We start from the raw sequence: 23,406 nt of genomic DNA on the forward strand, positions 1-23,406 counted from the left end.
ATAACTCTTAAATGACAAGTCAGTACACATAACACAATACACACAGTACTTGATCTCTATTTACAAAATATTGGTTATATTATTATTATTAAGTTCAGTTAATTTTCTGTAGTTTTATAATATAATACTTCCTCTATTTTATGTAAATTCTTTTTTTTTCACCGAAATACATAATTTATTTTAATCAATATCTAAGTGAACCATGAGTATCATTAAAATTTCGCAATTTAAATTTCAATTCAATTAAAAATCGCCATTTTTCTTTAATAAATCTAAAATCGACTTTATATTTACAATCACTATTTCGCGACTTTTAAGTTTTTGTTTCAAAACCTTAACATCTTGTCGTAATTTTGCTTTTCTCTGGGTATTTTTTATTTCTTGCGTTTGAGTACTCGATTCCTCTTGTTTGACCTTTATATAGGACATTTTCCAGAAATTCCAACGTCATATTTACTAGAAGATACTCCTCGTTCGCTTAACGTCAGGCAAATGATATACATGCTTGCGTGCGACGTTATTCAATACAATAAAAAAAGTTCATAAAATATCACGTGGTGGCTCTTGTAATATAAAAAATACATTGCAAAATTGACATATGACAATTGATATATGACATAGATTAAGTACAATTTACAAGACAAATGGTATTAAATATTATAATGAGAAAAAATATCTCACATTTTAAAAATATATGCTCACACTAGTAAACATTTATCAATGAATGTGACATATGGAAGGATATTCCACAAACTGGAGATGATTCTCGCTTACAACCACTTACAATACAAGTGTTCACCATGATTACACGGAAACTTTCACGATTTTCGAAAAAAAACAAGCCACAAGCTGTATCAGTGCCCTTTTAACTTCGAACTACAAACGTAAATAGACGCCATTTTTCTTTTGATCCATTCATAGCTCTTTTTCGGTGATGCCAACAATTAATCTGGCTTCCCACCAAATTCAACATGTAAACCATCAGAAATCTACGTACCTACCATTAAATTTTCCATTAAACAGGGTTCTTATAATTATAGAACAATAATTATTTTGTTAATGAGCTTTATTAATATATGATGCTCTATTAAAAATCAACATATATCATATAATCAATACTTCTTATATAATTTATTTTAATAAATTGTTATCATCAGAAACTAATTTCACCATAACTTTGTACGTTTCTTTTCAACCAATTTAATTTTTGACGTTGATGGAAATTCTAAATTGTCGCAAAATTTTCTAGTTAAGTATAAGTCACATCGTTTAAAAAATATTATTTAGATATATTATTGTCATAAAATGTTTACAATCCTGTAAAGTAGATTGATTTTAACCTTTTCGATAATTTTCAACAACGCCCAAGCTACTAAAAAATCCACTAACCATTAAAAGTCACTTAATTCAAATTACGAGAATTTGTGGAAAATCCTCTAAGCTAGCTACACTGCTTTTTGTTTGTAAAATGTGCGAGAGGGACACCACCACTTAATAATCATTCTCTTTTCAGACCGTTTTTCCTTACATCTTTTGCTATTTAAAAATAAACTTTAAGCCATAGAGATAAAGTATATTTTTAGTTTTTATGTCAAACCAAGTAAGCACTCCAGTTAGAATAGTAACTCCATGGCAAGTAGCAAGCGAAGTGTCAGTCAGTCAGATTAAATTCAGTGTTGTCAGTATAAAGAAAAATAATTACATGAAATTCATATATCGATTATTTTTTTAAATAACCGATAATTGATTTATATCTTAATCTTTTTTTTACGAGTACACATTATTTTTTATGTTTTTGTTTTAGTTGTACATATTTAAATAACAATACTAGTAAAGTTTTTTTTATTGCTAGATGGGTGGGCGAGCTCACAGCCACCCTGGTGTTGCTAAGTGGTTACTCGAGCCCACATACATCTACAACGTAAATGCGCCACCCACCTTGAGATATAAGTTCTAAGGTCTCAAGTATAGTTACAAGTTAAAGTCTAATGGGTATGTCTTCCATGTTATTTTATGTGCATAAAATCCATTAAAACCGATTGATTAATGATAATACTTAAAATGATTTATTTATATGTTTTATTTATATACTCAAAATATTTACTTCATACGTAAAAGGTTTTGAAAATGGCAATATTTTTCCCGCAAAAATAAAAATCCTTGTTTTTTCAATAGAGTAACTTTTTTTAAACTACTTATTGTAAACTGTAGTGGCGCTTATTTGCAAGAAAGTAAATGCATATTTATTTATGACAAAATTAATGCACTAAGTATTTTTTCTATAATCTATTGTCCGCTTTGGGCCTAAAATGGGCCATCCCCTTTGTGAATTGAATGAAATTCGTTGTCTACAGGAACTCTTACAGTAGAAGAGGTGTACAAAGACAGGGACCAATTCGCGGGCTTGGTACGCGAAGTGGCTGCGCCGGACGTCGGAAGAATGGGAATCGAGATTCTGTCCTTCACGATTAAGGACGTCTACGACGATGTCCAGTATCTGGCCAGCTTGGGGAAGTCGCAGACGGCCAACGTGAAGAGGGACGCTGACGTCGGTGTCGCTCTGGCTAACCGAGATGCTGGTATTAGGGTGAGTCCTACAATGAATCCGTGTGTGTATGGAGTTCTTAAGTTTTAAATACCACCTGGTGTTAAGTGGCTACTGGAGCTCATAGACATCTACAACGTAAATGCGCCATCCACCTTGAGATATAAGTTCTCAAGTATAGTTACAACGGCTCTCCCGCCCTTCAAACCGAAACGCATTACTGCTTCACGGCAGAAATAGGCGAGGAGGTGGTATCTACCCGCGCGGACTTACAAGAGGTCCTACCACCAGTATATAAGTATTCTACTATCTTATAAATAAATAAGGTACATATTTTTAGACTAGAAATCCCTTTTAAGACGTTTTTTTATTAGCTAGATCTATGTCCGTCTAATCCATGTTATTCGGAATATTTCAATATAATTTTCATCAACTTCAAAATGTCAAAAATTCTGCACACTTATCTGATCCACGATAATATAATTATTGCTTTAGTTCTTTGATATTCGGGCCCGGATCGCCAGGATAATAGGGATAATTGCAAGTTCGGTTTTCTTTTAAAGCGTGTTTATTTTGTTACGAAGTGAGCTGACGTTTCCGCGGTCCACTATCTATGGTGGTAATTGCTTACAACGTCAAATTTTTTCACCGTGAATATCGCCATCTACCCTGATAATAATATATGAGGTAGGATTACATTGACTGTCACGCTATCTAAACCGGCTAAGTAGGTACGACATCATTGCGAAAGAAATCTGCAATATGAATATTACCGAATTCGGTCTTACGCCTCATTACCTACAATTATGTAGAACCTAACAATTCACTATGACGGAAGAAAATTGTTTTTAAGCTTTTTCGACTTGCGTATCTGAGCAGACGAACTCACTCTCCTATGGCAGCAAATCACCCCCATTAAATATTGCGCCAATGCAGAGGTTATCTGATTTTTTTACAAATGAATCCGACAATGCTAAAAAGCCGTCCGATCTCCCGCAATCACTCTTTAACTATACATATGTATAATATATAACTATGTATAATACATTATGAAAATAATCGAACACAATTAAAATAGTTAATTGGGTCACAACCATTCGTAGCACCACCCCGACGTCGCTTAGGTCGGGTCGTGTCGAATAATTTCCTTTTGAGCCAAAATAAGATAGATTTCCGGAAATGAAATTCCTCGTTTACAGGAAGCGGAATGTGAGAAAAACGCAATGGACGTCAAATATTCGATGGACACCAAAATAGAAGACAACACGAGACTCTTCAAACTACAGAAGGCGCAGTTTGATCAAGAAATAAACACAGCTGTGAGTACTAATTTTTTTTTTTTTTTTATCGCTTAGTTGTGTGGACGAGCTCACAGCCCACCTGGTGTTGAGTGGTTACTGGAGCCCATAGACATCTACAACTTAAATGCCGCTGCCAAACTTGAGATATGAGTTCTAAGGTCTCAGTATAGTTACAACGGCTGCCCCACCCGTCAAGCCGAAACGCATTACTGCTTCACGGCAGAAATAGGCAGGGTAGTGGTACCTACCCGCGCAGACTCACGAGAGGTCCTACCACCAGTAAAAAAATTTGGTTGATGTGTAAATAGGAACATAGTGGGTGTATAGATTGGCATTTCGATTCTCGAATTGTACCTTAAATATTGCCACAGTATAAAGCGTGAAGTCGTCGTGGCCTAAAGATACTGTTCCATAGTATATAGAAGAACTTCCACACTGAAGGAATAACAACGGTTAAAAAAACCAAATGTATTTTGTGTGATTGTTCTACAAGGAAAGAGTGAGTTGCAATATTAAGACTTCAGAGTGTTCTCCTTTTACTTACATTATACATTTTATTAGAAAGCGGAAGCGGCTTTGGCTTACGAACTGCAAGCAGCGAAAATAAAACAGAGAATCCGAAACGAAGAGATACAAATCGAAGTCGTCGAGCGTCGTAAGCAAATAGAAGTGAGTCTCATTTATGTTATTTTATTAATCGATAATAATACGAATTATTTAAAACAGAAAAATTCCAATTTCAGATTTTGGAGCAATTCAACAAGGATTTTGTTGTTGTTGCTTTGATGGGTGGACGAGCTCACAGCCCATATGGTGTTAAGTGGTTACTGGAGCCCATAGACATCTACAACGTAAATGGGCCACCCACCTTGAGTTCTAAGTTTGTTGAAGTTCTAAGACCTCAAGTTTAGTTGCAACGGCTGCCCAACCCTTCAAACCGAAACGCATTACTGCTTTCACGGCAGAAATGAGCAGGGTGGTGGTACCTACCCGCGCGGACTCACAAGAGGTAGGACCACCAGTAATGTCCCAAAAAAACGTTTGTTTAATAAAAAAAAGCGTTTCATTGATATCCAGTAATCCAGTAACTTCACGTCATTACGGATCCTCCCGATATATTAACGGTGCTTTTTAGCACTGGTCACCGTCCTCGTCGAACCCGTCGCTTGCGACGAAGGGCTAAATATTAACCCACAGACACAGCCCACTAAGTTTCTCGTCGGATCTTCTCAGTGGGTCGCCTTTCCGATCCGGTGGTAGATTCTGCGAAGCACGGCTCTTGCTAGGGTTCGTGTTAGCAAAAACATCAGGTTTGAGCCCCGCAAGCTCACCTACTAGTTCGGTGAATCTAGAATAACCCCTCAAGGTTACTAGAATAGGTAGGAAAAAAAACCAGTAATTTTTGAGCGATGCTCCAACGAAGACACTAAAGGAAGCTATATTCATTTCTTTAGCATTTCTATTAGAGTACTAGCGGTACCCGTCCGCTTCGCTGGGCATTTAAAATTAACATTATTATTTCTTATCCCCACAAAGATTCTCATCATTAACGCCCCCGCAATTGGTGTAGGGAGTCCAACACTCATATAAATAGTAGCCTATCCATTAAGTACATGTATTTTCTACATGGATACCAATTTATCTATTCCGTGGATACCAAGTTTCAAGTCAATCGGATGCACGGTTCAGTAGTTATAACGGAACATCCGTAAAAACCACTGTAGATTTATATATTAGTATAGATATGACGTATATTGAGCCCTATTATCCTATAGGTGGAGCAACAAGAAATCCAACGCAGGGAGGAAGAACTGATAGCGACAGTGCGTCTGCCAGCCGAGGCGGAGGCTTACCGTCTGCAAACAATCGCTGAAGGAAAACGGTGAGCTAATTTGTTCTCTTGCTATTGTGATTAAGTTTGTAACTGTCGAACTGTTTAAGTTATATTAAAGTTTGTAACTGTAACTGTAAGTATTTGAGGATGTCAGCGCAAAAGTGGCCTAACCCACAATTTTTCATATTCGTGCTTAAGTGCTTATGTATTATATTATTTAAAACATATTAAATTTTGTGGCAAAACTAGCCTATACCTAGTTTCAACCATGGATAACAAACAGATGACTTCGTAAACATTGTTTTTGCCTGCGAAGCAGTGTAAAAGTGAATTTAAACCTCGTTATCTCTATACAGACTATGGTAAGTTTAAGCCACTTTTGCGTTTACGGCCTCATTTAGCCAATTCGCTTCTCTCGTGTTGTAATTAAGTTAGAATAGAAACTACACTTTGTTTAAAACACAACCGAGAATTCCCGATACGTACTGAACCACTTATAACCTGGTTTCCAAGTTATAGTAACCACCCTAAAGAACAGCGTTATTGCAAATTTGAAATGAGTCGTCTATTATCAAAGGTGGCAATCTGTGCATTTGGACAAAAAAAAATTATTGATATGTCAATACAGATTGATTTGAATATAATCGTCTCCTTCAAAGAATACGGTTCAAAACCTGCATTAAATAAAGGTTAATAGTTAACCTGTTATTTATCTAAGATGTCGTTCCGAAGAGTTTTGTGACTGCCAATGGAATACAAAGTCAATAATTCGTTTTTTCTGATTTACCAATCATTGTCCAAAAGTCAGATTGCCGGCTTTGATAATAGTCGACTCAAATGTCTTATGTGTATAAATGTAATTTTCGAGAAAATCTAATAACACTACCTCCTGAAAAAAAATGCAAACATTTTTTTAGCACATAGGATAATTTGATCTACAATAAAATGCAAACAGACGCTTAAGCTTTTTTAAGATTGACGCGTAATAAATTGAAATATTGATATATGCACATGGGAGTTTTTGCTAAGTATACTCGTAGGTATTTTCTTTCATAATATATGAAAACATCATTTTGGCAACGACAATAGCTTGTACTCACATTTAACCTTCGGTCTGGAAGTGGTAGACTCGAAGTTCATCGACTCGTAATCTGTACGTAATCTACAGGGTCTCAGAACCCGAAATCAAATAATATAATTTTTTGAATAGCACGCAATGTAACACAGTAAAAATAATATGACCCCCGGGGTTAACGACCTCTAGTAACACGAGGAACGTTAGGTGCCTTTATTACTGTACGTGGCCAAAAGGATATGAAGTCTAGTGTAGGAACTCGTATCAAACTATCCCGCTGTTCAAATCCCGGAAGCAATTAACAATTTTTCTGAAACACGTACTTAATGCATGTTCATATGATAAAAGAATTAACATCGTATCATAAGAATCAAATTCTATAAATTCTACTATATATTCTATTCTATTCTTTACTGGTGGTAGGGCGTGTTGTGAGTCCGCACGGATAGGTACTAGGCTAGGTATCACCACCTATGCCACCATGCCTATTTCTGCCGTGAAGCAGTAATGCGTTTCGGTTTGAAGGGTGGGGCATCCGTTGTACTATACTGAGACCTTAGAACTGATATTTCAAGGTGGGTGGCGGCATTTACGTTTTACATGTTTACGGGCTCCGATAACCACCATACGTCAGGTGGGCTATGAGCTCATTCACCAACCTATGCAATATAAAAAAAACATAATTATTTGACGTAGGGTGTATTTAAAGCCCACACAATTACCACTAGCTTGCCTTTTTCTGTCGCGAAGCCTGCCTTCTGGTTTCAATATTGGGACAGCCGCCATGGGATATATACGAGTATTCGACCTCATGTCTCATGGCCGTGAACTTGTTCAGTAATCAGTGCAACAAAAAATTGCTTGATTTTTTTTCGATTACATTATTGCACTAGGAAACAGCGTCCTTATAATCTTCGTATATTGCTTCAGTACTCAAACTGTTGAGGCAGCTAAGGCGGACGCGGAACGCATCAAGGTTCTGGGATTGGCTGAAGCGACGGCCATCGGGGACGTGGGCAAAGCTGACGCCGAGAGGATGCTGGCCAAGGCTAAAGTCTACAAGCAGTATGGCGATGCGGCTATTATGGCCCTCGTTCTCGAAGCGCTGCCAAAGGTAAATAGGATCTTACAATGTCTGTTGTAATGTGGGACGTGAAAACAATTGTTTATTAGTAACATTTGGTATTTTTTTTAAATATTTATTTCACTTAACTTTACTGGTGGTAGGACCTCTTGTGAGTCCGCACGGGTAGGTACCACCGCCCCGCCTATTTCTGCCGTGAAGCAATAATGCGTTTCGGTTTGAAGGGTGGGGCAGCCGTTGTAACTATACTGAGATCTTAGAACTTATATCTCAAGGTGTGTGGCGCATTTACGCTGTAGATGTCTATGAGCTCCAGTAACCACTTAACACCAGGTGGGCTGTGAGCTCGTCCACACATCTAAGCAATAAAAAAAAAACCTTAAAGTGATGTTTAAAGGATATATAGCATAAATATTCAAAATGTTTCTTTCGTCTTAAAAATAAATCGTTTTATTATTCATGGATAACGTAGCTTTGTATCAGTGAACTCATTTTTTAGAATTGGACTTTTATTTTCAAATGGAATACACGAAAAAATAAGGAAATAATTCAAAAATTTCAAATTAGTACGAAATTAAGGATAATTTTCTTGTGTGTGCCTTTTGGTATACCAATTCCATAGACATAGCCCAAGTTTCTTGCCGGCTCTTCTCAGGGGGTCGCGTTTCCGATCCGGTGGTAGATTCTGCAAAGCACTGCTCTTGCTAGTGCTAGTGTTAGTAAATTCTCTCAAAGTGGGCCCGTGATCTCACCGTCATCCATTCGGTCACCGTCCTCGCCGAACCCGTCGCTTGCGAAGTTGTGACGAAGGGCTCGACGAGTAAATTAACATGGCCCACTGAGTTTCTCGCCGGATCTTCCCAGTGGGTCACGTTTCCGATCCGGTGGTAGAATCTGTGAAGCATTGCTCTTACTAGGGCCAGTGTTAGCAACACTTCCGGTTTGAGTCCCGTAAGCTCACCTACACGGTAGGGTAAAGCTGAAACAGTCTTTCAAGGCTATCAGCATAGGTAGCAAAAAAAAGGCTACCAGCGAATAGGTAGTAAAAAGCAAGTATACCAATTTTGTTGTTAGGAATTTAGATTTTTTTAAATGTTTGCAATTTCGTTTTAAAACATAATGAATTCGTTCATATTTTTAATTTCTAACGCTCATTTTCAGATCGCGGCAGAAGTGTCGGCTCCATTAGCGAAGACGGACGAGATAGTCCTGGTAGGAGACAACGGAACCACCGGAGACGTGGCTCGTCTCGCGAGCGGGATCCCGCCGGCCCTGAAGACTCTCACCGGCTTAGACCTGACACAGGTGCTGAAACGTTTGCACCCGACCGGCGGAGGTGAGTTCAAAAATTATTATTAAGGAGCAGCGTTTTTTTTTTATAAATGAAGGTTGTTCAAAATTTGGGTTGTGTGTGAAAGGCTGAGTGAAGCTGTGTGATTTGTTTTATTTTGTCTATTTAGTGTTTCGTCAGGTTTAAATGTGTAATAACGGTGGTTTATTAACTGTTTAGTATCTGTGAAAGTGCACAAATGTAGGAAAATGAAACAAAGTCCAATGAAAAAGTCTCAGTACATGACCACCATTTTACTGACCATTTTTCATCCCATATGATCTCATCTCATTTTATTTCATTTCGTTTTGATTTCCATTTTCATTTCATTTTATTTCGTGCCATGTTTCATATTAATCAACTTCATTTCATCATTCAATATCATTTTTCATAAAAAAAAGGTTTTCATTAATATTAAATAAGACTTTAAGATTAATCTCTTAAAAAATGTGAAATACGAAATGTGTAAGAGGGGAGTGAGCGAAAAAAATTATTTATGATAGAGGAGTATGCAAGGCTGTGATGGAAGGAGAAAACATGTTGCGCGGACCCCAGGTGACTGGGAGAGGGGCAGGAGAATGATGATGATGATGATGATGATGATGATGATGATGAGGGTAGTTCAAATAATTCTAGATTCAAATGTAAAATTTTATATCTAGCGTATGCCTTAAATATTTTTGTCATTCCGCTTTTCAGAAGAGACGAACCTTGCAGCTGCCGCAACCAAGAAGAAGGAAGTCGTAGCTTTCTAAACACATCTCAGCCCCGACTTCAGCACTACAATAGCTTATGTGCCATACATCAACATACCAAAAAAGCATTTAGTGTACAGTTGAGAACAAAACCGTTTCTACCTATTAGATTTATTGCAAAATATTAAAAAACTATTTAGAAAGCTAACCTCTTAAAAGTAAGTTTTCAAACTACGTCTCAATTTTTTCCTTTTAATTGCCGCACAAAAGTTTTCTAGCGCGTGACGTCATAGGTGCGTAAAGGACAAGCCTGCGGAATACTGACGAATGACGTCATTTGCTGTGTTTTTAAGTATACTAGAATTTATTGTACTTTATATATTTACTACAAACAATTAATTAATTGCACATAAAAATTTTGTCTTAATGAATGATGATTTAAATTTTTAAAACGTTATTCTGGTATCTTTTTTGTGTTGTTTATTTTATTTTGTTTTGTCCGATCGTCAGCTCCCCACCGTTAAACTTAATTTTAGCGTTAATGGAAGGAGGTCAATCAAACAATTACCTTTTAATTGTATTAGTAAAATGTGTTCATTTGATATTGAATTTTGTGTTATTTTCTTTCTTATTAGAATATATTTGCGTGACGTGTTCATAAGTACACCTCAATCTAGAAAAATGCCAACCGACAAAAACAAAATAGCCACATGCTAGTCGTATGCTAGTTTTCATTATCATTCCTTCTACTGTATAGTTCTCTCAAATAGAATATAGGGTATTGTAAAAAAAAAAAGAAAGAAATTATAAGGTGCGCGTGTAGTGGTCATATAGAAGATATTTTTCAGTGGGTCAATGAAACTGAGAGGTTTTTAGGGAGAATAGCCATACGCGAATCTCTTCAGTATCGTTCATCAATGAAATAAGCCTAATTGCGGCTAAGCTTCGAAACCTTGTTAAGAAATAATAAAAAAATGATTCTGAAAACGAAAAAAAAAAACTTAATATCCATTTTACAAAACCTATGATCGTTCTTCTGTGCTAATCTGTGATCCTTGATTCTTCGTAACGTAAAGTTTGGCAAACGTCGCGATTGTGATTTTATATTAGACGCGTTTGTGTTCTAGAATTTTCTAGAAACAATATGATTTTCATTAGTACTTTTTGATGTTTATAAATATAATATATGGACCGTTTATTTTGAAAGTGGTGTAAGTCCATTTTCTTTTGTTTCGAGAAAATTAAAGATTACTATATTTGTTGATTTAAAAATACAGGCAAATCATATGAGGTCTGGCTATGCCACCTACCTCTGTCAATTGGACTTACACCACTTTCATAATCGATGATTATGCAATTTCATTTACCGACCGATTTTAAGTTGTACAAAACATGGGATTTTTTTGAGAAATTAAACACGGACTAGTTATATTTAAAAAAAAATACATTAAATTAAGCATGAATTACGTGATAGCTCATTTTTCTCAAAAATGGACTTACACCACTTTCAAAATAAACGGTCCATATTTCATTTACGCATACTAATGATATTGTAATCTTTCCGATAAATCGATCGTATCGTAAAATATCTGCTTCAAATCTTTTTATTATTTACATCGTTTTATTCTAAGTTAATTATTATTTTTTGATGTTTCGGAAACGTCAAGAACAAACCGTAAAATTGTTTTAAACGATGCTTATGCCATTTTAATTTATTGACCTTAGAATAAACTATTACGTTAATTTTGTTTTATTTTCACGAGACATGTAGTGTATTTGCTAAATTTTAATGACGAATTATATAACTGTGTAAATTATTCGGTATTTGTATTCCCGGGAGTGATTCAAAATGTCATATTTTATGGTAAACTTTACGATATATATATAGAAAGTTATATAACATAAAGGAACTGTATTTTTCAGTAGAGAAAAATAGATGTGAAACGTCTTATGTATAATTAAGTAGCGTAGATTTTTTACTATCTAGAGATAGTTCAGAAGTTTCTTTTTTGTTTTTTCAAAACGTGTTCTTTGTAACAAGGCACTGCCTGTTTTTGTTTCGAAGCGATTCGTATTCTACAATATTATATTCAAGTATTTGTGTGCGCGATTGTATCTGTCGTTCTGTTTAATCTTCTGTAATATATTGGCCGAAAACCTTTTTTTTTTTTTTACGTCGGGGCATGTGATAATTTCGTGCACGGTTGTATTTCAAAGTGTGCTTATGATTAATAAACTTTTTGTGTACTTTCAATTGATTATTGATTTCGTCTGACATACGATGTGAATAAAACGTGTATTTTTGATGTGATTTTTTTTTATTTGTTTTTCCCTTTCATTATTTTTCGCTTGCAATATAATATGACAATAAACATGTCAGATGGGATGTAGTCCTTACTAAGAGACTTCAATATGGATACGTGTGTATATGTGTTACTGGTGGTAGGACCTCTTGTAAGCCCGCACGGAAATCGTCAAATTGTGAAACACGCTTTAAAAACAAACCGAACTTGCAATTTTTCCTATTATCCTGGCGATCGGGGTCAGAATATCAAAGAACAAAAGCAATAATTATATTATCGTCGATCAGATAAGTGTGCAGAATTTTTGACATTTTGAAGTTGATGAAAATTATGTTGCAATATTCCGAGAACATGGATTAGACGGACATAAGTCAAGCTAATAAAAAAAGTCTTAAAAGGGATTTCTAGTCTAAAAATATGTACCTTATTTATTTAGTTTAGTAGAATTATTTAGTAGAATACTAATATACTGGTGGTAGGACCTCTTGTGAGTCCACGGGGGTAGGTACCACCACCCTGCCTGTTTCTGCCGTGAAGCAATTATTCGTTTCGGTTTGAAGGGCGGGGCAGCCTTTGTAACTATACTTGAGACCTTAGAACTTATATCTCAAGGTGGGTGGCGCATTTAAGTTGTAGACGTCTATGGGCTCCGGTAATCACTTAGCACCAGGTGGGCTGTGAGCTCGTCAATGCATATATGCAATTAAAATAAAAAAAATGCATTCTTGAGATTGTGATTCTATTACTAGACATTTTAAAATGATTAATAAAAAAGATCGAATATCAATAAAATAATAATAAAAAATAAAAAAGATAACATACTTCAAGAGACAGGTCAATTAATATAGGATATAAAATATTTGGTCTATTTAAATCTTGCTTTCGGATTCATCAAGAAAAATCAAACGTGGGGCACTCGGTAACTGCCGCGGTAAAGCTATTGCATAGCATTTTTTATCAACTTATGCAATTATAATTAGACAATGATAGTTTAATATTAAAACAACAATAAAACAAGACCACGCTTTAATAAACATTAATAAAAGCAAAACCTTGACTGTCCCCTTCACACTCATAAGCTAGACCGCGCGAGAGAGAGAGATGGGCAGACTTTTCATGATGCGCATGCAGTGTGACGTCACTCCACGCGCTTATTCACAAACACTACACAAGCGCAACGTGTGAATGTGTTGAACGCGAGCTACATGGTAGGCGGAGTGATGGGTGTTAGGTTTTTTTCGTTACGGAATATCATGATTCGGTCGGCCGCGATAAAAGCTATGCAATAGCTTAATAAATAAATCGAATCGAATTAGGAAGGAACGAATTGAGAACTTTTTTGTTTGTCAAAATGAACGGCATATATTTATAGGAGGTACTTAACAAATTTTGACATTATGAAGCAATACTTTTAGAAGAAAAGCAACGCAACCTGAACGAACAGTGTCAATAACTATACTGAGATCTTAGAACTTATATCTCAAAGGTGGGTGGCGCATTTACGTTCTAGATGTCTATGGGCTCCAGTAACCACTTAACACCAGGTGGGCTGTGAGATCGTCCACCCATCTAAGCAATAAAAAAAAAATGTCGATATCTATACTGAAACATAACAGGATCGATGCTACAGACCGAGTTAATGGGGAATGTCAAATTAATAATTAGACAAGAACAGAATAATAATTTAATGTAAAATGCTCTACATTAAGACTTAAGTTAGGTTTTTCTCCTGTGTTATGGCCAAGTTAGGTTTTTCTCCTGTGTTATGGCCAAGTTAGGTGTTTCTCCTGTGTTATGGCCAAAGTTAGGTTTTCTCCTGTGTTATGGCCAAGTTAGGTTTTTTTCCTGTGTTATGGCTCATAAAGATACTTGCTCCGGACGAGAATCGAAACCCAAACTGTCGTGCAGTAGTAGCCGGTCACTAATAGCTCGACCAACGAACCATTCTAAACTTCGTGTGAATTTATTTAGTTTTAATTATTTAGTGCCGCGAATTAGGATTTTCCAGTTCTCCTCTTATGTTTGTCTTCATCAACTGAAAAAAGATAATTATTAATTATTCGATATGTACGTATATGCTCTGTTTGCGTGTTCGTATGTTTGTTTATTTTATATTTATTAAACAAAAATATCAATAGTTTAATTAATATTTTAGTATTTCATTTATTCGAATGAGTCTTTCAAATTTTAACACCGCAATCTATCATTATATTCCCTTCTATTCAGTCCATCGAAAATGGTTGTGCCTGTTACTTGGCCCTGTTTGGTCATATTAGAATGTATGGTTATATTAGAAATTTTCTGTAATTTTATTTTGGTAAACAAAAAGACGTAATCTCAGTTTTACATATTCTTGGTAAGGGTGATCAAAATAAAATAGATTAGTGAATCCAATGAAATTAAACTCAATGCCAATAAAGTCTAAGTAGTTGACTTGTTGGAATTATCTGATTGAGGTCTCATCCTGGTATCGTATGTTTGCGTTGTCATAAGCTTCGTCAGGGAACTCAGATGCATATATCATGGTGCGAAGTGTAAATCGACGGGTAAAAAGTCATTTCGGGCCCTCTCGATCCACTAAAATCCTTCTATTTGGTGCTTCTAGGCACCTCAAGCACCGGTCACTGTTCTCGTCGAACCCGTCGCTTGCGACGAAGGATTCCGCGAACAAATTAACCCCCAGGCAGCCCACTGAGTTCCTCGTCGGATCTTCACAACGTGGGTCGCGTTTTCGATCCGGTGGTAAATTCTGCGAAGCACTACTCTTGCTGGGGCCAGTGCTAGCAACGTCGACAGATTAAAGCCCCGTGAGCTAACCTATTCGCTCGGCTAAGTTGACCATAACCTCCCGAGGCTACATGGGTTGGGAAAAAAATCGATTGGTATTGATTTTGCTATTGGCAATCCCGATATACAAGAGAATCCGTCTGATTTTTATCAGGATTTATAAAAGTCGTCTTTGTGCAATGGCAAAAAAAAATTGATGGATCCATTTAGGCACCTCTACTTTTTGTTGATAGCTCAGCTCCGTTTTGGTCAGTACGTAACACAACTTGGCCCAGGCCGCTTCGGCTGTCATATCGAAGGCCGGAACCACTCCGCATTCCACGAGTAACTGAAATAAAGTGGGCTTTAGTTGTAGACCTTTAAATTTGTACAATAAAATGTTTTATTTTTATTTATTTTTATTGCTTAGACGGGTTAACGAGCTCACATCCCACCTGGTGTTAAGTGGTTACTGGAGCCCATATACATCTATGACGTAAATGCGCCATCCACCTTGAGTCACTTCTAAGGTTTCAAGTATAATTACAACGGCTGCCCCACGCTTCAAACCGAAACGCATTACTGCTTCACGGCATTTGCTCATTTTGTGACCAAAAATCACCTTCAATAACATCGCGTTACCAGATCCACAGTAGTTACATTTTTATTAATCGGTTCAAAACAATGATTGTCTGATGTTTTCTCAAATTCGATCACAAATACTTCAAGTCGGGAGCAACGAATTAGCAATGCCATTTCTGACCTTCATGAGCGATCACCGTCAGCCGGATCGTTTGGGTACAATGACAATAAAATATAAAAAACTTACAAGTCCAGTTTCGTAAATGGCCTTCCCAAGGACGGTACCGTTAATGCATTGAGTTACGTTTACAACCAACACGTTGTTCTTAACAGCTCTTTCGATCTCCTTGTAGATCTCTTTGCGCTTGATTGGTATGTTCCCGTTTCCATATGTCTCTAGAACTACCCCTGAAATTATCCAAAAAAACTATTTTATTTTGAATATTAAGTTGTTGGGCTTTCTATTTCAGTCACCGTTGTCCGTTGTCCGTGCAACCTAATCTACAGACACTGAGTTTCTTGCCGAATCTTCTCAGTAGGTCGTGATCCGGTGGTAGATTCAGCTATACTGTTTATTGGAGTGTTCGCAAATTAGCTCAGACTGACGACCCTTGAGGTCGCCTACCAAACCGGCGAAGCTGGAATAGCCCTTCGAAGCTACAGGCGATTAGATAGGTTAAAAAAGGTTGGTTATGAATTTCGTTCGAGCAAAGGGGAATTATTCAAGACCCGTTCCGTGCCCCCATCAGGTGCATGACGACCTAATAGTGTGTTAGTTATGGACGCAAATATCTTTAACCAACAAGACAGCTGTGTAGCCAGAATCCAAGGTCTAGATCAACGAACACACTGAACGAATGCGTATACACAAGGCGTTACACAAGAGAAAGTTTATTTATCTTGGATCCTCTAAAAAGAACTTATAAAAAAAAAACTATAAAAACTCTAGAAATTTACATTCCGAATTCCGCTGCGCAAACCATCATCAGTTTGGTCATTAACATTTGTAACGTAGGTATTATCTATACTCTATACTAATATTATAAAGAGGAAAGATTTGTTTGTTTGTTTGTATTGAATAGGCTCCGAAACTATTAAACCGATTTGAAAAATTCTTTCACTGTTTGGAAGCTACATTATTCCCGAGTGACATAGAAGATAGAATAAAATAATGTACTTCGACTTTGTAGAACACATTAACTATTATAGATATGCCACAATAAGTGTTGTTTTATTTAAAAAAAATAAAACAACGTCAAATATCGTTGAAATTTTTGTTAAAGATCCGAGCGGAGCCGGAGCGGGCCACTAGTTTATTATAAACCTTTTTTTTTCTACCTATTCTGGTAACCTCGAGGAGTTATTCTACGATTCACTGAAAATTCACCAAACTAATAGGTGTATTCACGGGGCTCAAACCGGGAGTGTTGTTAACACTGGCCCTAGAAGGAGCAGTGCTTCGCAGAATCTACTACAGGATCGGAAACGTGACCCACTGAGAAGATCCGGCGAGAAACTTAGTGGGCTGTGTCTATGGCCTATGGTTTAATTTACTCACTAAGCCCTTCGTCGCAAATGACGGGTTCGGAGAGGACGGTGACCGGTGCTTGAGGTTATAAACACGGGCGCTCTTCAATTACAACTAGCACCTATGTTTCGACGTTGTTGCAAACAGACAAAGAGTACACGGTGAGTCATTATAAAGGAAAACCGCGGTGAGAACCCGATATATAACAGTGGTTATAATAGATAAAGTCATGAACGTATAAAACAATTCATATTATCTTTCATTGGAAAGTCGATGTTTATTACTTATGCATGTAATCTGGTATTGCATATATACATACATACATATGTATCCACTTCATAATTTTCTATCATTATTGAACTTGCCAAATACAAGTACTTCAGACGATTCTCTATATATAAAAATGAATTGCTGTTCGTTAGTCTCGCTAAAACTCGAAAACGGCTGGACCGATTTGGCTAATTTTGGTCTTGAATTATTCGCGGAAGTCCAGGGAAGGTTTAAAAGGTGAGAAAATATAAAAAAAGCTCGGAATTATATAACAACAAACAATTTTGTTTTTCCTTTGATGTGTCCCCTTGATGTGTCTTTTATTTACCTATCGATTGAGGCACTACGAAGTCTGCCGGGTCAGCTAGTATTCAATAAAATAGTATTTATCATTGATCTAATCGTATGATAAGCTTGATATTGTAGTAGACGGGGAGATAGCCTTGTGGATTGTTTGTTTTTTTCATCTTCAGAGGCCAATAGATAAAACTAAATGCCGTCCACGTTTTTGAATAGCCATTCACCCCTCAAACCGGAACAGATGCAAGGTGGCAAGAATAGGCAGCTTGTTATTCGTGTGGGTCTATAACACGGCCTACCAGTTAAGCTTTGATCTTAAAAATGAAAATTCAATCCAAAAACGATTTACCTTCCATGCCTTCACAAACTCCACGGATCAACTCAGGTGTAATTGTAGGCGCCACCTTCAAAATGTAAACCTTCCTGGATAGCTGGTCGTGTAGCCTGCATTCATTGGGAACTGATCCTGGAGGATGTATCAACATTTTCGGATCCACCTCTAAAGTGGTCTTCGCTTCCAACAACGGAGGAAAGTTCGGGGTGTCGAATGCGTAAATACGCGTGTTCGATACTTTTTTCACTCTAAAAAATAATTGGTTGTACATAAATTCGATTTACGGACGATAGTTCTACGTGATCACGTTAGTAGCAGAACTATTCTAACTGCTAGAAGCTCTGACTTCATGCGGGAAGATAAATATATCTCAAGCTAACGCTTGGACCGATCGTGCCTCTCTATCGCTTATTCCGCGCTCTCGCTTGCACGCTCAGGCTCAGGCGGAACGTGACACTTTTGCGAGCGTAGTTTTTTTATTCCTAAGCTGGTAGCCTTGAGAGACTAACTGAGGCTATGCCAGCGTAACCGAGCGAGTAGTTGAGCTCACGGGGTTCAAACCTGACGACTTTGCTAACACTAACCCTAACGAGAGCAGTGCTTCGCAGAATCTACCACCGGATCGGCAACGCAATCCACTGAGAAGATCTGGCGATTAACATTGTCCTGTTATTTAGGCGCTCGAAACACATCAGATGGTCTGTAGACTCCTCTATCCCCATTATTAAAAGTAAAAAATTGAAGTCTTACCTAGTTCCCCTAAAGAGTTTTGCTCCAAAGAACACTGTTACTTCTGGTATGCGTTGAGTGGCCGCTATCAGCACAGCGCATAACAAATTGTTGTTACCATCGCTTCGAGGTTGAAATATTGGAACCTGATAAGTTTATCATAGAATCATGTTGCATTAAAATCCTTAAAACTACTTATTACGCGTCAAGTTCTATTGATAAGACTAAGATTGGCTATTTGAGTCTGAGGTATATAACTCTTTGGTTCAAACGCGGCTTAACCACAATCCCAATATGCTTAAATATGATGAACCATTCTTAACATCAGAAACATAAGATCGAAATTATATTCTGCAGAAAAACGGTTTTATACATCTTGTGCAGTTATTGGTCTGTAGGGCTTAACTTCTTTTAGACTATAATTATCAACGAGATGAAAGAAATATATTTAGTGACAATTCTCACTTTTTTTTTTCACTTTAAAAAAATGCTCGCTTCTGTAAGCAATCGATCTAATGTACTATTGATATCTATTAACAATATATTAAATTCAAAGTTTTAAACCATTTGCTGTAGCTGCTTTGTACAAGGTTTTATGATAGGTCTACGGGTAGTCTAATAAGATCTAGAAAAAATACATTAATTACCTGAGCACCAGTGAGTACAAAAAATATATTAATTACCTGAGCACCAGTGAGTACAACAGTCTTTCCGACGGTTTCCAACATGAAAGACAGGACCGAACCACCGTACGCAGTTGTGTCGGTGCCGTGCAGAACCACGAATCCATCGTAATCATGGTAAAACCGCTAGAAACACGTGAACGTCAATTAACATAAAACAACTTTACGATCGAAGCTACATACTTTGAAAACTGAAACATTTCAAAATCAATAGTGACATACGCAATCGAAAGTAATCAATCAAAATTAAAAGCTTTAAAAAAAAACTTCAGAGGTGTCAAGGGACACCCGGATGGAACGAAGTCCCTTTCGATTAATTAGTGAAGGAATTGTAATTTTTTTTTTAAGTTATAATAATAAATTACGGCATTATGGAGAAGAAAAAAACAATACTATGAACTAAATTACTATTGTTGAAACGCTATCTCGAGAAACTGTACTCATTACGCGGACCAATCGGATACGAGCAATGTTACGCGATAAGCGCCTACACGTTGATTGATCAGAATGACGGATCTAAAAAGTGTCGTGACAACTTTTCGTAAGAATTTTTTCCGTCTAGCCCCCTTTCACAACGCGCAATAAGGAACTTCGTTCCAATTATTATTTTGTACATAAATTTTCACATAAATAATGTAATAGGTACAGACATAAGAAGATGATACAAAAATTTCAATTTCCTGTATCCTAATAGATTTGATAAACTCTTTTCTGACTTTAGACTTTTTGGCGGGTACCCGAAGAATGAAGTTGTGTGATTTGTTTCATTTTGTCTATTTAGTGTTTCTTCAGGTTTAAATGTAAGGTAATAAAGGTGGTTTATTAACTGTTTAGTAACTGTGAAAGTGCACAAATGTGGGAAAATGAAACAAAGCCGCTGAACGTAACATCTCGGGACCCTCCAAAAAGTCCACTGAAAAAGTTTCAGTAAATGACCACCATTTTACTGAGATTATATTTCATCCCATATCATCTTATTTCATTTCATTTCGTTTTTATTTAATTTCACGCTATGTTTCATATTAATCAACATCATTTAATTCATTTAAAAAAAGTTTTCATTAAAATTAAAACAGGACTTGACTTAAAGGTCTTAGCTACCAGGTCATAAAATCCATTAAAAAACTGACTTTTTGACTCAGTTGTGCAGTAGTCTATGACTGTTGTGCCGAGGGTCGTGGGTTCGATTCCCACATCGGGCAAATACTCGGGTGATAAACAGTTTTGTTTGCTCTTTGTTTGGGTGGTTTTTTTTATTGCTTAGATGGGTGGACGAACTCACAGTCCACCTGGTGTTAAGTGGTTACTGGAGCCCATAGACATCCACAACGTAAATGCGCCACCCACCTTGAGATATAAGTTCTAAGGTCTCACGTATTGTTACAATTGTTACAATAGTTTTGTTTCAGATTATTGTATATTATTATTTTCGGATTAAGCTTAACGAAAACCTAACTTATAGTTTTATAGTCCCCGAATACATATAATATAGACTTTGTACCTTAATATCTCTCGCCATTTTTATCCAATCGTCTATCGTGAAATCCGAAGAATCTTTGAGTTCATCGTATTCGTAAATCTGGTACAAAATTTTAACATCCGTGTCTTTTCCATCTGTTCAAATTATAATACAAAATCAAATTCAAAAACATTCATCACGATTTTGATACTATTGAAATTTAAAGTAAATTTCCACTTGTAGATAGAACTATACGAGTATATAGGACTTGACATGACTAGATTGGAGTTCCCTGACACGGCTTACGATTAACTCATAGAAATCGTCACGTTATGCCCTGCCTTTCGAGTTAACGGTCATCAAATAGGTCTTTTACTTTTAAGTAAGAACTACACTCCAATGCACTCTATATAAATCTTTTATCTATACATACAATCTATAAATCATAAATTTGTGAATATCGATCTTATAATAGTGAACATAAACAAAACAAACTTTAAAGATAGTCGTAAAATTAAAGGTTTAACGTCCAGTTTAATGCATTCCGTAGTTTTTTTAATCGCCAATATATTATATATATGTATGTATATATATGTTCTGTTTACGGGCTATGGTAACAAACACGACGATCGAATTAACCCAAAGACACAGCCCACTGAGTTTCTCGCCGGATCATCTCAGTGAGTCGCGTTTCCGATCCGGTGGTAGATTCTGCGAAGCACTGCTCTTGCTAGGGTCAGTGTAAGCAACACTCCGGTTTGAGCCCCGTGAGCTCACCTACATGTTAGGGTGAAGTAGCCTCTCAAGGCTATCAGCATAGGTAGGAAGAAAAAAAACGTACTTTTAGTGATGTCTACTGAAGAAAACAACACTATCTAAATCTTACCCGGTAATGCTAGGTAATCCTTCTTATCTGTACCAGCGAGGTTGTTCTTCCAGTATGCATCGTCATGTAGCTGCGGTAGTTTCCTAATAACACTCTCTATATCTTTTTGCGGTACCAATACTGCAAAATTACAATAACATTCAGAAGAGGATCGTCTCATTAATATTTATTTATATTTCATAAATGTTATTTGATTGTTTTCAATGACAAAAAATCATAAAAACATTTGATCTCATAAAAAATATATTATGAAAGTTAGTAATAGTAGTGTAGTAGTAATAAATAAAACCGAATCATAATTCACACGATTAAGAAAGTTAAACATTATGATTGTTCGTAGGCGCCTGTATAATTAATATCTAAGTGCCTATATCTAATATCTAATTTATACATTATTCATTTAATTGTTTCTTAAAAATATGTACCATTTTTTATTAGTTTGGATTAATGCACTAAATTTTAAATAACTCCCAGTTAATGATGTCAAAATTAAAAATTACAACAAACTTTGTTTCACCAACACCTTCTGTTATTATATTTATATATCATTTAATATTTTTTCTGTGGTTGTAGTCTATGGTTTTTTTTTTAAACCTTATCTTAATCTTTGTAAAACTTACCGCCTTTTTCGTTTTTCAGCATACCGAATGTACCTCCAGTGTACAGCACTAGAACTCGTTTTATTTCGGCCATTTTGCCTGACGTGTTGTCACACGGACTGTCCTGAGATGAATGACACTTGACAGCTATTTCATCATCGAGAATAATTAATGATAAATCGTAACATTTATATTCATTGTAGATACGTAGCGCATCAATTGCGAATGAATAAATTAAATGAGGAAACATCGTTGCGCGTTGATTTATTTGTTTTGAATAAAGCTTAAAGAACAAGGAAAGTGTTGTGATTGTGGAATGTTTATTGATTTAAATAAAATTAAATTCTTTATTCAATTTGTAATGTGGAATATTTATTTTTCTCAGATTGTCTCGGGTCATGGATGCAATCCAAATTACTTTTACGATTTAATCATGCTGTTTATTATTTTCGTATTTCACATCCAAAGAAAGCGCTTGAGTGAATTTGATCTGTTATTGTACGATTAAAACAAAAACACGCGTAAAAAATGCTGGTCATTCATTATTATTACTAATACTATCAACGATCGGCGCCATTGTTCTGTTCTACAAATAAAAATAGCAAGGCCGTTGTCGAGAGCTCATTATCTTGGTCGATAAAATCTGTATTGAGAAATTTAAGGAAGCGTCCATAATATAAATCGTATGATTTTTTTTATGGCTTAGATGGGCGGACGAGCTCACAGCCCACCTGTGTTAAGTGGTTACTGAACCACGTAGACAACGTTAATGCGCCACCCACCTTGAGATATAAGTTCGAAGGTCTCAAGTATAGTTACAACGGCTGCCCCACCCTTCAAACTGAAACGTATTACTGCTTCACGGCAGAAATAGGCGGGGTGGTGGTACCTACCCGTGCGGACTCACAAGAGGTCCTACCACCAGTAATTACGCAAATTATAATTTTGCGGGTTTGATTTTTATTAAACAATGTTATTCCTTCACCGTGGAAGTCAATCGTGAACATTTGTTGAGTACGTATTTCATTAGAAAAATTGGTACCCGCCTGAGATTCGAACACCGGTGCATCGCTCAACACGAATGCACCGGACTTCTTATGCGT

General features: G+C 36.5%; 3 protein-coding genes across 4 annotated transcripts in view; 2 read left to right on the top strand and 1 right to left on the bottom strand.

Annotated features, from left to right (window-relative positions):
- LOC101741968 (flotillin-2) overlaps positions 1-12,170 on the top strand; it is a 436,009-nt gene extending 423,839 nt beyond the window's left edge. Inside the window, exons 4-10 of the mRNA XM_021349858.3 lie at positions 2,355-2,587; positions 3,745-3,864; positions 4,408-4,515; positions 5,622-5,728; positions 7,686-7,869; positions 9,001-9,175; positions 9,869-12,170. Coding sequence (XP_021205533.2) covers positions 2,355-2,587; positions 3,745-3,864; positions 4,408-4,515; positions 5,622-5,728; positions 7,686-7,869; positions 9,001-9,175; positions 9,869-9,924 — 983 coding nt within the window. The 3' untranslated portion in view covers positions 9,925-12,170. The remainder of the gene's footprint in view (positions 1-2,354; positions 2,588-3,744; positions 3,865-4,407; positions 4,516-5,621; positions 5,729-7,685; positions 7,870-9,000; positions 9,176-9,868) is intronic.
- The window catches only part of LOC101746922 (NADH dehydrogenase [ubiquinone] 1 alpha subcomplex subunit 7), a 364,870-nt gene that overhangs the window by 247,078 nt on the left and 94,386 nt on the right, over positions 1-23,406 (top strand). The window lies entirely within an intron of this gene.
- On the bottom strand, positions 13,829-22,883 carry LOC101740826 (L-asparaginase). 2 transcript variants are annotated; one of them, XM_004928857.5, is made up of 9 exons: positions 22,325-22,883; positions 21,705-21,824; positions 20,861-20,973; positions 19,360-19,485; positions 18,698-18,822; positions 17,963-18,195; positions 15,763-15,923; positions 15,169-15,282; positions 13,829-14,202 (listed from the first exon to the last, which is right to left on the bottom strand). In XM_004928857.5, the coding sequence occupies exons 1-9, from the start codon at positions 22,551-22,553 to the stop codon at positions 14,149-14,151; spliced, it is 1,275 nt and encodes a 424-aa protein (XP_004928914.2). In that variant the 5' UTR covers positions 22,554-22,883; the 3' UTR covers positions 13,829-14,148. The 2 variants fall into 2 exon arrangements, with proteins under 2 accessions (XP_004928914.2, XP_062528949.1); XM_062672965.1 differs by having other exon boundaries at positions 14,139-15,282.

Source organism: Bombyx mori, chromosome 16, assembly GCF_030269925.1.
Source record: "Bombyx mori chromosome 16, ASM3026992v2".
Taxonomy (NCBI): Eukaryota; Metazoa; Arthropoda; class Insecta; order Lepidoptera; family Bombycidae; genus Bombyx; species Bombyx mori.